Source organism: Pan troglodytes, chromosome 1 (genome assembly GCF_028858775.2).
Source record: "Pan troglodytes isolate AG18354 chromosome 1, NHGRI_mPanTro3-v2.0_pri, whole genome shotgun sequence".
In the NCBI taxonomy this organism is placed as follows: Eukaryota; Metazoa; Chordata; class Mammalia; order Primates; family Hominidae; genus Pan; species Pan troglodytes.
Window position 1 is genome coordinate 229,554,674 of NC_072398.2, and position 15,147 is coordinate 229,569,820.

General features: G+C 58.4%; 1 protein-coding gene across 3 annotated transcripts in view; it reads right to left on the reverse strand.

Annotated features, from left to right (window-relative positions):
* Positions 1-5,812, reverse strand: part of PLCH2 (phospholipase C eta 2) — a 79,115-nt gene extending 73,303 nt beyond the window's left edge. Inside the window, exon 1 of one of the 3 annotated variants that reach the window (XR_010155262.1) lies at positions 5,533-5,723. Coding sequence is in view for 2 of the 3 variants with exons in the window: in XM_063805936.1 (XP_063662006.1) it covers positions 5,533-5,647 (115 nt within the window). In the remaining variant the exon portion in view is untranslated. Of the gene's footprint in view, positions 1-5,532 lie in introns of all 3 variants that reach the window. The other 2 variants (XM_063805936.1, XM_063805947.1) reach the window with 2 other exon arrangements.
* Between the last annotated feature and the right edge of the window lie 9,335 nt (positions 5,813-15,147).

The following is a 15,147-nucleotide window of genomic DNA, read 5'->3' on the forward strand; positions in this document are numbered from 1 at the left end:
GAGGAAGGGAGGAGGGAGGAGGAGAGGAGGGAGGAGGGAGGAGGGGAGGAGGGGAGGAGGGAGGAGGGAGGAAGGGAGGAGGGAGGAGGAGAGGAGGGAGGAGGGAGGAAGGGAGGAGGGGAGGAAGGGAGGAAGGAGGAAAGGAGGAGGGAGGAAGGGAGGAGGGAGGGAGGGAGGAGGGGAGGAGGGAGGAGGGAGGAAGGGAGGAGGGAGGAAGGGAGGAGGGGAGGAGGGAGGAGGGAGGAAGGGAGGAGGGGCCCTCACTCTTTTCCTGGCCAGAGGGAGAGAGATAATGAGAGCCCAAGTCTCAGCAGCAAATTCAGCCCCACACTGGGCAGACCAGGTGTTCCCAGCTGAGCCCCCCAGGTGTGGGGCCACTCACTCCAGGCTGAGCTGAGCCTCCCATCGCAGGGGCTCTGGACCCCAGCTGCCCACAGTTCATCATCTTCTCCACCCTGGCTGTATTCCACAGCCATCAAAGGACCCTGGAAACCTAGTCTCCCCTCCTGGAGATCATAGCTGGCCAGGCGTGCTGCGGGCTCTGAGAGCCGTGTCACGCTGCACTCGGGCCCTGCCAGCCAGCAACTATTCCCACCTCTGTCCTCCCCAGGGACCCCATTGAGGTCCCTGGCCCCTTCCCCAGTCCCTGCAAAGAGAGGCCCCTGCGCCTGCTATCTCCGCCTCACTAACACGTGCCTCCAGCCTCCAGCCATTTGGAACCTAAAACAGCTTTGCTGGTGCCCTCTGACTACCCAGGGTGGTGTGAGAGCGCTGGTCAGCCCAGAGCCCGGGGACCCCTGGGCGTGAGCCTCACTTCCCTATCCTCTCTGAGGAAACACCTGAGCCCAGGTGCCCTCCCTGCAAGAGGCAGCAACCGGGCCCCACCCCCCACAGCCCCTGCCCGGCCTCTGGCCTGCTCACTGTCCGCAGGTGACAGGGGTTCCTGGAGGAAAGGTCCTCACCCCCGGGACCATCTTCCACATGCTCTCCTTCGTCCTGGTGAGCTCCACGCCTCCTCCCAGCAGAGCTCCTGGACTGCCCACTGCAGCCCGGGCAGGACCATCCAGGTCAGTGCACCTGCCTCCTGCTGCTGACAAAGCCAAGTCCCTGGGCCCCGGTGTTCTGCCCGGCCTGCTGCATGCTGAGGCTCGCAGGCCACGGACTTCTCAGAACAAATCCCCCCTGAGAAGCCAGCTCTGGGCCACGGGGACACACTTCTAGGGGCCTGCCTTCCCGTGCGGGCTCAGCTCTCCTGGGCAGCCTGGGTACAGCATGGGTGCCCGAGGACATACACAACCCACAGCTGATCCTGCCCGGGGGTGGTTTCCACAGGGAGCCTCGATTTCCAGGTGAAGCACATCATCAGTGCGCGTGGCACCAGCGAGAGGAGCTTGCATGGCCCCAGAGTGGGGACACAACCGGCGAGGCTCTCCCCACTTTTAGTGCGGCTGGCAGCCCGGGCAGCCTGGGGCTCCTCTGCTGGCTGTGGGGGGAAGGGGGTTGCTGGAAGCCAGGCCCTTGCCACACTTGGCCCTTCCGGGACTGGAGGGTCCCACGGCCCAGTGTCCAGGGTTCTGCGTCTCCAAGGAGAGTCAGGGCCCCCGAGGCCAGTGACGGAGCTTGTGCCGCCCGCACCTGGCGGCAGCTGCTTTGTCTACAAAGGCAGCGTTTAATTTTGCTTTCCACAACCAGACTGCATTCTGGATACAGCTGTGGAGACAGATAAGGAACCTGTGCATGGGGGAAATACGCCCCTGCCAGAGGCCCTGTGGGTGCCCGGGAGAGAAGGGGCCCCACGGCACAAGGAGCTGGGGCCACCTTCCCAGGTCGTAGACGGCTGTGAAGGTGAGTCCGTGTGTCCTGCCTCCTTCTAGAAAAGCCTCTGACCTGGCTTCAGGCAGGGACTGACCCGGGGAAGGCACGGTGCCCCCTGCCCAGGCGCGGCCCCCGCCGGCCCCTGGCACACCCAGCCACCTCCCTTGGTTGCTCAGTAAGAAGCTGAAGGTGGGAGCCTCAAAGAGCTCGGTGCACATACATCAAACGCCACCCTGGGAGACCCGCAGCCTCCAAGGAAACAACGGGAGACCCACCACGAAGCCGGATGCGCGATGCCTGTGAAGGAAACTCCTGCGATGTTGATGGCAGCAGCGCGTCGAGTTTCCTCGGTGCCCGGGGGAGACTGCACTGCTGCCCCTCGGAGCATGAGGCAGACACTCAAAGCCGGGCTCCAGGGGAAAATTCAAAGGTTCGAAGGGACCAAACGGCCAACATCACCCGGGACCCCCAGTGTGGGCACATCCGTGGAGGGAGTCGATGGCTCTGAGGGGGTTGGGGAGCAGGCAGGGGCTCTGCCTAACCCAGGCACCCAAAGCCACGAAGGAGCGGGGAGAGGTGGATGGCAATGGCTGGTCTGATTTTCTCCCTTGTCTTTTTCTGTATTTTCCAAAGCATCTCCTCTGAGTGAGTCTTGCTTTCATGATCAGGGAAAAAAGAAACATACAAGAGCCGCCAACATAAGAGCCGGTGTAGAGTCAGAAGGAAAACGCAGATCTGAGTGCACTTTGATGTCAGAAAGCCCCCGGGGAGGCTCCTGCTGTGCGGACACACCGTTCCCACCTGTGCCAGCCTCAAGGTACCGAGACTGAGCCACTCCAGCTCCAGCTCAGTGAGAATGGGGGGACACATACTCCAGCAGCCCTGAACCCCGAGAGCCACAGCCTCCCGCTGGAGTACTCCAGGGGACAGGAGCACACCGGCCCAGATGGGCCTCAGCAACCCCTGGCCAAGTAGGGCCATGCTGCCAGCCTCATCCACATGGAGATGCCAGGGAGGCCAGGCCACCAGCAGCCCCAGGTGCACATGCAGTCAGCCCCACAAAACCTGCCTGCCTCTGCTCCCAGCACCACCACCCAACCACAGCACACTGGTCCTCCCCGGACACCTGAGCACATACACAGCGGGGGCCGGGAGCCAATCTGGAAGGGGAAGAGCGGAAGGAGGACCCCCATTTACACTTGCTGGCTCAGTATTAGGGGGCAGCCCGAAGAAGGCTCCCACCTCTGAGTTCAGTGGGGCCCCACATCCAAGCTGTTCAATCCTCCCAGAGGGAAACACGGCCCCAACCTCAGGGATGGGAGGGGGCAAGGGGTGGGCACTTGAAGCTCAGCCATGGGCACTGGTGGGTAACAGGCAGGCAGGGTGCCCAGGTTCTTCCACCCAGCCCGTGTGTGCACCGGGAAGAGAAGGGAGCACTGCCACAGACCCCTCCCCACCTGACGGACGGGAAAGACCTCCAGGCGCCTCCCAGGGGCAGCTCCTGTGACAGCCCCTCCGGACGGGGGAGTTGGGGACCCTCCCTGCTGTGGGAGGGTGGCGGTGTGCGTCCAGGCAAGCCTGCACGGCGGGCTCTGACCCTCTACCTCTGGCATCCGGCCCCAGGCACTGAGAGGCTCAGGGATCAGGAGTGAAGGCTCCCAGAGCCTGGAGAGTGCACTGTCTGGGCAGCTCAGACCCTCGTCATGCCCAGCAGGGGCCCCCGGGCCCAGGGCACTGAGTGTGGGGGCCGGGTGCACACCCCAGCCTGTGCCATGGGCCCGGCCACGTGCCCAGCAGTCATTTGCATTCTCCCCCACCCGTTAGCCCCGGGAGCTGGATCAAGCTGCTCTAAATGAAAGCCCGTTACCACGGATACACGAGAACTGGGGTAAGGCAAACTGCACAGGGGACGGGGTGTGCTGTCAGCCATGAGGGGCCAGCAGGGCAGGGAGCTGGCCCCAATGCTGTCCCACGGCCCCCAACCTGGGCCCCCTGCTGTCCACCTGCCCCAGTCCCAGCCGGAGTGCTCAGTTATTCACCCCCAAGCTGCACTCCCAAGCGGACCCGACCCCCATCCCCATCACTGCCCACCGCTTCAGGGCTGAGGGTGTGAGCCAGGAAGATGAGAGAGTCGGCAGCCAGGTGCCAGCCCCAGCATTGTGGGGTCCTCACCGCCTCATCTGCAGAGTGGGGCCTGGCCTCACTGTCGGCAGCCATGGCCGTGAGTCCCAGAGGAGGCAGCACGAAGCTGACGCCTGGTAAATGCACGAGGCTCCATACAAGCCCCTCAACCTGGGACCCCGAAACCCAACAGGCAGAGCCGAGCCTGTCCTGGAGCAGGCCAGAGGCCCACACCACCCAGGGCACCTTGCCAACCACTACCCTAATGTGCACAGGTAACTGAGCTGGCATCAGTGGCGGCAGGCACGGACTCAAAGGAAAGGGACACGATTCAGGCTCAACCAAGAAGGATCCTCCCAGAAAGGCCCCCAGGATGAGGGTAGGCCCAGCACCCAGCACAAGACTGCCCTCCCTCAGCATCCACCACCCAGGCATGGGGCGGGGACAGTAACAAGGGGTAGGAATGGAGAGGCAGGGACTGTGATGAGGGGCAGGGCCAGCAGCAGAAGGGTACACAGCAGGAGTCCCCTATCCTGGGAACTGTTGCCCCTGGACCTGATACTGTTTCTGCATATAGGACCGCTGGCTCCTCCCGCCCCCAGGCCCTGCCAGAGTTGGAAGCTCTCCAGGACTCTGGAAGCTCTGGAGAAGGGGGTGCAGCTTGCTCCCCTCCCCCATCTGGTCTCCCCTTTTCCTGGTGTCCATTCCAGACAGCTCTGAAAGCCAGGGCCCCAAGCCCGGCAGGGGCTGTGTGCAGCTCCACAGGCGCAGCTCCACCCTCAGATGGCGAAGACCTGTCTGGGCATATCTGGAGAATGTGGCATTAACAAGCCGGAGCCACCTCTGCGAGGCACAGGCATGCACAGAGCATGAGCACACACACACACACACACACACGCACTTGGGCACACACCATGTAGGCACAGGTGCAGACCCTCACGAGTGCAGGCAGACACACGCAACACGCACACACGCTCACCACTGCCATGGTTCTTGCCTGGGAGCGGCCGCCCAGAGAGCAGCAGGGGCCCCCAGGGGGAGCAGAAGCAGCAGATAGCGGTGTGCGCGCACACACACACGCACATGCACACGCAAGGCAGCCAGCCACAGGCCTGCCACTCCAGGGCATCCCAGCAGAAGCTCAGGAGCTCAGGGGACCAGCTCCACACCCCAAAGTCTCCACACTAGACCCCAGAGCTGTCCGCCACATCGGGAGGCCTTCGCCCTTCTGACAGTGACAACACGACCAAGAAGGAAGCATCGTGAGCTGCAGGGGCACCTCTCCCAGACCCCCCAGTGCAGCAGGTGGGCAGAGAGCCGTCCCCCAAGAATGAACCCACCCCCTCTCTGCCCACACGAAGGGACACACACTGAGAGCTCTTGAATTGCACGCCAGGCTCCTCTGCACGTGGCGGCCCCACCTGCCCTGGGGTGCTAGCAGAGCCCCAGTTCTCCCCAGGTGACATCACGGGACATCAGGATCACTGAACTGAACCCTGAACCGTATTGTCCCTGGGCTCCAGGAAACAGAGACGCACTCAGCAGGAGAAGAACAATGTTCTCTGGCTTGGTGTGGGTAGCCAGGGCCTCACTCACCCACGGGCAGAATGTTGGCGCTCAAGAAAAGCCACCTGCTCTCCGGATCCGGCCCTGGGTCCTCAGGCGGAAGAGCTGGGCCAGGAAGGGGGCCGGCTGTCGGGGGAGCCATCATGGAGGGACTGAGGACTGTCAGTGCAGGCAGCAACTGAAAGCTGGGACTGGCTGGGATCACCAGCTGGGGCCGGCCGTCCACAGGAGGCAGGAGGAGGCTGCTCCGAGGTCCCTCTGCTCCCAGGGCCCCCGGTGTCCCTTGTCGGGGTGTAGCCTGGGCCAGCAGCTCATCACACACCTAGAGAGAGCAAGAAGGCCAGAGGGAGTTGGTGAGTGAGGTCTGTCCAGGCAGGTGCATAACTCGGGGGAGGGAGCACAGTGTGTGCCCAGTGACCCCTGCTGGCAGGCGCTGCATTGCAGCCCAGCTTCACTGCACCTCATAGGTAAATAGGCCAGCACAGTGGGGCTGGGTAGCTGTGTCTGAAGAGTCAGGTGGGAAGAACCAAAGGGCAGGGGAGGAGAGCCACAGGACCCTGCCCTGAAACCCCAAGTCTCTGGGGGAGTCACAGAGGAAGCCAGAAGACCAGGGACCCGAGGCCACAGCTTCCTCCATGCTCCAGCTGTTTCTCTGTGTTGACACTTTCCCCACAGCTTGATGAAATTTAAAGGCAAAACAGGAGTCACTTTACAGAAACCAGCCAGTCTCCCAGGAGCACATTTGCAAAGCAAGAGGTGCCTGGGGTGTCTCTGAGGCTGGCCCCCCCAGCCCCTCCTGCTGTGCTGGGTACAGGAGGTACTTGCCAGCCCTCACAGCACAATGGGCCCCCACGGCCCCAAAGAGGAGCCGCAGGCATGGCGGGCAGCCCTTTCTCCTTTCTCCAGCCCTGTGGTCTCACCAGTGTCACTCCTGAGGCCAGGGTCTCAAGCCCTTTTGGTCACCACGCAGCCCATGCAGTGAATCAAGGCCCCTTCGGTCTCCCTGGTAATGTCTGCCAAGGGCAGCCCCGTTTGGCTGAGCTCCAAACCCCTAACTCTCACTGCTCCCAAGAAGGGGCCCCAGGCTCCAAACAGCCTCCTCGTCCTGGCCCAGGGGTTCCGTCCCACCAGCCTCTGCTCAGCCTCCCTGCCCAGAACCCGCCTTTCCACCACACCACCCGCCAACTCCTCACTCTCAGGCCAGCTCCTTTCAGAGCCTTTCTGGCCACCTTTTCCTTGGTGCCCGCCCCTCAGGGAGGTGAGTGCCCTCCCTGGGGAGGGGATTAACAGGGGCCAGGTGGAGGCCTTGGCCATTAGGCCTGGATTCTTCCCAGCCTGCCCAGCACAGATGGACATCAGGAGTCCTGGGCCCTCAAACACACAGAGCCATGCTCTGCCAGGTGGGAAGAACAGCCAGGGCTGGGAGGGGCAGGCTCCTGGCGGCATGTCTCTCTCCCCAGGGCCCTAGAAGCAGCCCTGGCAGGTAGGACCCCCACCCTTGACCTCGCCTCCCTCCTCGCACCCAATCCCCAGGAAGGAGGGCCCCTTGGCCACCTGTCCCCTCACCCTGCACACCCCAGGCCCTGGCCCTCCAGCCTCACCCACCCCCTCCAATCGGCACAGACCTAGACTTGGCTGGCCCGGCACCTCTGGCAGCCCTGGCCCCAGAAGATGGCAGGGAGAGGGCATTGGGCCGCCACCCACCCCGGGGCCCCCAGGACTCCCAGCTCGCTCTCGACCAGAGGACTCCCTCCTCACCCAAGCCTGGTGGTGCCCAGCCCTCTCTCCGGAGCCTCTCACCGCACTGCCCTGGCTCCAGGCTCACCCCCAGGCATGGGGTCTCCCAGCCCAGGTTCCCCGAGGCGGCTGGAATGAGCACTCAGCCCCTCAGCCTCAGGGCCCTGGAGGCTTGAGCTGATCCAGCCACCGTCCCAGCCGGAGACCGGCAGGTTCCTGAGCAGTTCCTGCGGCAGTGGGAGTGCAGGAGCCGTGCCCCGACACGTCTGCCGGCGCAAGGGCCGGGCGTGGGCTCCGCTGGGGCTGGCACAGTCCAACCTAATTAGGCAACAATGCCACGTCGGCTGCCGCAAGCCTAGGCGAGGCCACGGAGGACCATGAGGTCAGCCGTTGGCGTGGGCCCCACAGCACGGCACCGGGCGAGCCAGACGCAGGACCCCGTGCAGGACAGATGCAGTCCACGCTTGCCCACCCAGTCCTGCCCTGAGAGCCACCGTGGTCCCAGAGTGGCGCCCTTACTTCCAGCCACACTGGTCTCTGTGGCTCCTGGAGAGCTGGAGAGGGCCTACAGGTCAGAGGAGCACCGGCTGGTCTTGTCATGGGGCCATCCCCAGCGAGGCCTGCTGCTCCCCGCCCTGGCCATGGAGTGCTGGCCGATCCCCAGGAGCCCAGACCCTGGCCTAAGAAGGGGACATTGCCGGTGCCAGGCCTTCAGCCTCTGCTCAGACCCTGGACCTGCTGCCTTGGGCAACTCTCACTGACAACGTCACTCGGGGCCAGGCTGGACCGGGCCATGCTGGGGACAGGGTGGAGAGGTCCCCTGGACCCTGTCCCCACTGAATCAGGAAGCACAGCCCAGGCCCAGGCCCAGCTCCGGGCCGAGTGCCCAGGGTACAACGGCCACACGGAGACCAGCAGATCTTCCTCTAGGCAGGGACCTCTGCCCTCGAAGCCCCCGGAGGATGAAATGGCACCCACTCAGCAGGTCCTACAGCCCTAAGTTCCCAGCCTGCCCGCCCACTGCTCTCACCCACAGGGAGAGCCCAGGTACCTGCTCAGGGCCAGCGAGTCCAAGCCGGCTCCCACCCCTGGAGGGCTCCCACCCCCGGAGGGCTCCCACTCCCGGAGGGCTCCCACTTCTGGAGGGCTCCCACTTCTGGAGGGCTCGCCAGCTGCTTCTGTTTCAATACCTGCGGTGGCCCCTCCCGCTGTGTCCCTTGGATCGCGAGCTCCCAGCAGAGGTACCGGAGGCCCCCACAAGCCCCGGCCTGCTCCTCTGACATCCTCCCATCCTCCCTCCCACCTTCTGCGGCAGTGCCCAGGAAGTGGGGTGCCACATCCTTGGCTGGTATCCCCTGGCTCAGGAAGCCCCCTGAGGGCAGGTAGAAGTGGGAGCCTCAGCCTCTCCAGGAAAGATGTCACAGAGGGGCGTCCTCTCCCTCCTGGCCTGAGGCCCCACTGGCCACCCAGCCCACAAGAGAGTCCACTCTCAGGAGGGAGAGATTGAGGCCCAGAGAGGGCAGGACCCTATCCCAGAGAAACCACCAGCAGGGGCGGCTGAGCTGGGGCGGGTTCGGCTGCCCCCAGCACCTGACTCCTCCCAGACCTGCGGCCCCAGGCCCCCACGAGAGACCCAGAGGGTGAGGGGACAGCCTGCCTGCCCCAGCTGCCCTCCTGGCCCCAGGGCGCCCCACTGCAGCCCACTGCCCAGCTCCTCAACGCCCCCAGGAGCTCCACCCGGTGGGCCCCTCGCCACCAGCACCCGCTGTCACACACAGGCCACCTCCTGCTACATCCCTGCTATCCTGACTTCCGTCTCCAGGCTGAACGTGGGTCCCAGGTATGGAGACCCCCGGCCAAGACGTCCTGGGCATAGGAGGCAGACCAGGCCCCATGCCAGTGAGCCTATGGCTGGGCCTCTGCCACTCTGCCAGGGGCCACTGGCTGCCCACAGTCCTCCCCACTCTCCCAGCCCAAGGCCTCTCTGTGAGGCCCTGCTCCCACCCCTGGACTAAGCAGATGCAGGGAACACAGACCTAAGGCCCCGGAGAAGCCACAGGCCCCAGCAAGCTCAGCCGCTGCCCCCAAGCTGGTGGGGTTGCTGGAGCCCGCCTCGCTACGCCCACCTGCCGGCCTGGCCGCACAGGGAGACAAAGGACCCAGCAGCCCCGACCCCACAACCGTGTCAGGAAGTGCGAGGCTGAAGCCAGGCCCCTCCATGCTCACAGCGGGCAGGAATGTCAGCCTGCACATCTGCGCTCAGGGGCCAGCTTCATGGAGGGAGTGGAGCCCGCCCGGCTCACCGGCACTGTGGAGACAGAGGGAGGGGTGTTTGACAAGGGAAGGGAAGACCGCGAGGGGCCAGCCCTAGTTCAGCGTGGGAGCACTGGGCCGAGCTCGTGTGTGTAGGCCGGGGACTCCGCCACTCTGACCTGGAGGGAAAGGCCCCCAGGACCCCATGGGGACTCAGGAGGCTGCTCATGGCAGCCCCGAACCAGGGACTTTGGGAGGCCATGGGGTGGGGGACACCCCGGAGCCCCACTCAGTGTTAGAAGCAAGAAGGGAAAGCTTAGTGCCGGGTGGAGAAAGTAAAGATCAGAATGGGGTGCTTGGCCAAACACGGGGCCATAGACACTGCTCCCCAGAGTGTGGCCCACATAACCCTGGGGTCCTCAGAACCTTCCAGGAGCCTGCAAGGTCTAAGCTGTTTTTATGTAAAGGAGGTGTCCCTTCCCCGCGCTGACATCTGCACAGATGGTGAAAGGCTCTGATGGGTGACACCCTGGGCCTCGGCTCAGATACAGTGTCCTTCACCAATGCATGCTCAGAATTAAAGCAGAGAACAGGCCATTTCCCTAAGGTCTTTGTTGAAACAGCACAAATGATGAACTGTACCGAAGCTCAGTTCCGTGCAGGGAGCCAGGGAGAACAGAAAGCTGCCACAGCAAAGGGCGTTTTCCTGGGAGGAGGCTCTCGAGCGACAGGGACTCCAGCTGAATTAGCTGGGGGACCCACTGTATAGTGGGGAGCAGGACTTTCCTGGAAAGACAGCTGAGACACTGCGGTGCTGCCGGCTGTGTGCTGCACTGGCGTTTCCTCAAAAATGCATGAGCCCGGCGCAGTGGCTCACTCCTGTCATCCCAGAACTTTGGGAGGCCAAGGCAGGTGGATTGCTCAACTGAGGAGTTTCAGACCAGCCTGGGCAACATGGTGAAACTCCATCTCTACAAAAAAAAACACACCAAAATTAGCCAGGCGCGGTGGTACGTGCCTGTAATCCCGGCTACCTGGGGGTCTGAGGCAGGAGAATCACTTGAGCACAGAAGGCAGAAATTGCAGTCAGCCAAGATCATGCCACTGCACTCCAACCTTGGCAACAGAGGCAGACCCTATCTAAAGCTGCCACCTAAAAACCAGCAGAGCAGATCCAGCAACCCCACTCCTGCGTATACTTCCAAAGGAAATGAAATCAACGTGTTGAAGAGACCTGCATTTCCATGTCCACTGCCACACTGTTCGCAACAGCCGAGTTACAGAATCAGCCTGAGTGTCCATCAGTGGATGAGTGGATACAGAAAATGTGTGTGGGGGGGTGTATGTGTGTGTATATGTGTGTATGTATATGTGTATGTGTGCATGTGTATATATGTGTGTGTGTATGTATGTGTGTGTGTTACATATGTGTGTGTAAATATGTGTGTGTGCATGCGCCCAAGCAACGAAATACTATTCAGCTTTTCTTTTTTTTTTTTTTTGAGACGGAGTGTCACACTCTATCGCCCAGGCTGGAGTGCAGTGGCGCGATCTCCGCTCACTGCAGCCTCCGCCTCCTGGGTTCAAGTGATTCTCCTGCCTCAGCCTCCTGAGTAGCTGGGATTACAGGTGGCCGCCACCACGCACGTCTAATTTTGTGTTTTTTGTTTTTTGTTTTTTTGAGACGGAGTCTTGCTCTGTTGCCCAGGATGGAGTGCAGTGGAGCAATCTCAGCTCACTGCAACCTTCGCCTCCCGGGTCCACACCATTCTCCTGCCTCAGCCTCCCGAGTAACTGGGACTACAGGCGCCCGCGACCATCCCCAGCTAATTTTTTGTATTTTTAGTAGAGACAGGGTTTCACTGTGTTAGCCAGGATGGTCTCGATCTCCTGACCTCGTGATCCGCCCGCCTCGGCCTCCCAAAGTGCTGGGATTACAGGCATGAGCCACCGCGCCCGGCCTAATTTTGCGTATTTTTAGTAGAGATGGGGTTTTGCCATGTTGGCCAGGCTGGTCTCAAACTCCTGATCTCAAGTGATCTGCCTGCCTCAGCCTCCCAAAGTGCTGGGATTATAGCTGTGAGCCACCGCACCTGGCCTCAGCCTTTAAAAAGGAAGAAATTCTGTCATTTTCAACAACATGGATGGAACTGGAGAACATCAAGCTAAGTGATATAAGCCAAACCACAGAAGACAAATACCACATCTTCTCACTTATATGTAGAATCTAAAACACCTGAGCTCATAGAAGCAGGGTAGAAAGCTGGTCCCTAGAGGCCAGGGTTTGGGGAATGGGGAGATGATGGCCAAAGGGTGCCAGGCCTCAGTTAGACAGGAAGGGTATGTTTTGTGGTTTGGGGGGATTTTTTAGTTCTGTTGTGCAGCATGGTGAATATAATTAATAATAGAGTTTCGTGCATTTCAAAACTGCTAAGAGTACATGTCAAATGTTCTCACCACAAAAGATGGTAAATATCTGAGGTGATGGTTATGTTAATTAGCTTGATTTAAACTGAAATGATTGTATTTAAAAATCATAACATCACTATCTACCTCATAAATATATACAACTATAATCTGTCAAATATATACTTTTAAAAATGAAATTTAAAAATAAATAGGCCGGGCACAGAGGCTCATGCTGGGAGGCCAGGGTGGGAGCACCACTTGAAGACAGGGTTTGAGGCTGAAATCACTCCTGTAAACTTTATAAAATTATTCAGAGAAGAAGGGAGGGGGAGAAGGGAAAATGAACTAAGCTGGTGGTGCAGGCAGCGTCACGACGAGGTGGGCTGGCTCTCTGACCTCTCCTCATAACTGTTGCTGCCTACTGCCCCAGAATCACACAGACCCCGTCCCAAGATCATAGTTCCCCTAACTACCATAGAGAGAACAACTTAAACATTGTAAAAGGTTGATTTCCATCTGAGATACTCTTTCAGGTCCTGCATAACAGTAAAATTACTGATGCCAGCTGGTGGGAAGGACCTCACAGGAGCTGACTCACCAGCAAATGCATTTTCCACCTCCTGATTTCATCCCCCTTACCCCAACCAGTCAGTGACCCCAGCTTCTCCAGCCCCTCACCCTCCATAATCTCCTTAAGAACCCCAGCCCAGAACTCCAGGGGAGGTGGATTTGAGGGTCTCCTCCCATCTCCTTGCTTGGCACCTGCAATCATTAAGCTTTCTCTGCTGCAAACCCTGCTGTCTCCGTGTATCGGTTGGTTACTGTGCAGAGGGCACACCAACCTGGTGGCCTTGTAACAAGAACAGCAGCGACAACAGAGCAAGATCCCATCTCTTTAAAAAAAATAGCTGGGTGTGGGGGGATGTGCCTGTGGTCCCAGCTACTCAGGAAGCTGAGGCAGGAGGATTGCTTCAGCTCAGGAGTTCGAGGTTACGGTGAACTGTGATGGTGCCACTGCATTCCAGCGTGGGGGACAGAGCAAGACCTTGTCTCTAAAACAAACAAACAACAAACAAACAAACAAACAAAACTAAATAAAACCCTCTCCAAAACAACACAAAACAGCAAATTGCAGGATCTGTTGCCAATAATAAAATTCAGGCTTAGGTAAAAATCAGCATTTTGGAAAACTTGTATTCATCACTGTGAGTCTATCAGCTTCCAAATATTTAAAGGCTTTTATCGTGAGATCAGGGTGATAATAATGTGATTTTGGGATAATATTTAATAAAATGTGTCAAGATTTGAAAAATCTGCATAACTCAGTAAACCAATATTTTTCAAATTATTAATACCAAAACATGGTCTTCCAAAATTATGCACAGGTAAATTTCCACTCAAAGTGAAAAACAGGGCCAGGTACAGCGGCTCATGCCTGTAATCCCAACACTTTAGGAGGCTAAGGTGGGAGGATCACTTGAGGCCAGGAGTTTGAGGCCACAGTGAGCTATGATGGCACCACTGCACTCCAGCCTGGGCAACAGAGCAAGACCCTTTCTCAAAACATAACAAAAACAAAAAACAAAGTAAAAACACACCAACAGATGATAATGTAACACAACAGATGATAATGTAACAATACAAAAAGTCCATTGGCACTGTTTCAGATTCTGTTATCGCAACAACCTGTAAGAAACTCTACCATTCATCCAGTCCGGGTGTACCATCAGAGAAGAGTGTCCATGATTACCTGAAAAGGCGGCTCAGCCCTGTGAGGCCAGATCTCTTCACTGATTTCAACCAAAACACACTGTGACAGATGCAACGCAGATGCAGACAAACATTCAAGAGACTGCAAAACTGCAAAGCCACGTCCCTCTTCTCACTGGATTTTTTTGTTTTGAAAGTATTTTTCATAAAATGTTAACATGTTATTTCTACTAACATGTCATTAGTTTATGGGTTTTTGTTTGTTTGTTTGTTTGTTTTTTGAGGTGGAGTCTTGCACTGTCCTCCAGGCTGGAGTGCACTGGCGCGATCTCGGCTCACTGCAACTTCCACCTCCTGGGTTCAAGCGATTCTCCTGCCTCAGCCTCCCGAGTAGCTAAGATTACAGGCACCTGCCACCATGCCCGGCTAATTTTTGTATTTTTAGTAGAGACATGGTTTCCATGTTGGCCAGGACGGTCTCAAACTCCTGGCCTCAGGTGATCCTCCTCCTTCAGCCTCCCAAAGTGCTGGGATTACAGGCGTGAGCCACTGCGCCTGGCCTTTTCTTTTCTTCTTTTTTTGAGATAAAGTCTTGCTCCATCGCCTGGGCTGGAGTGTAGTGGCGTGATCTTGGCTCACTGCAGCCTCTGCTTCCCAGGTTCAAGCAATTCTCCCGCCTCAGCCTCCTGTGTAGCTGAGATTACAGGCATGCGCCACCACGCCCAGCTAATTTTTGTATTTTTAGTAGAGACGGGGTTTCACCATGTTGGCCAGGCTGGTCTCAAACTCCTGGCCTCAGGTGATCCTCCTGCCTTGACCTCCCAAAGTGCTGGGATTATAGGCGTGAACCACTGCGCCTGGCCTGTTGTTATTTTCAATAAGACTTCATGAATATTTTCATATTTTTTCATGAAGGTGGTGTAAACATGTGGTGTAAACATTCCCACTTGAGCCCACAGAGCACAGAGTGGGGAGGAGATGGACAGTATCATACGGCATTTCCACTAGACAGACACACACAGACTGCACCCAGATAACAGCATGGATCACAGTAAGCTAGAAATAATTAGGAAGCAATACATTTTAAGTATTTATTTCCTTTGCTTTTTATACTATTTCTGTGTTTTACATAATTTAATTACTTTAATTTGATTTGAATAATGGTTGTGTCCAACAACCAGCTGATGAGATTACTGGAGATGCTACCGTAGGCTCTGGTGAGCACGTGCAAGCCTGCTCCAGCACACACTACAGACAGCACCCCAAAACCAAAGTTCCTTGGGCTTCTCAACAGCTGCTAAGAGTGTTGGGGCCAGATGCAGTGGCTCACGTCTGTAACCCCAGCACTTTGGGAGGCCAAGGAGGGTGGATCATCTGATGTCAGGAGTTCGAGACCAGCCTGGCCAACAAGGTGAAATTCCGTCTCTACTAAAAATACAAAAATTAGCCAGGCGTGGTGGCGCATGCCTGTAATCTCAGCTACTCAGGAGGCTGAGGCAGGAAAATTGATTGAACCCGGGAAGCAGAGGTTGCAGT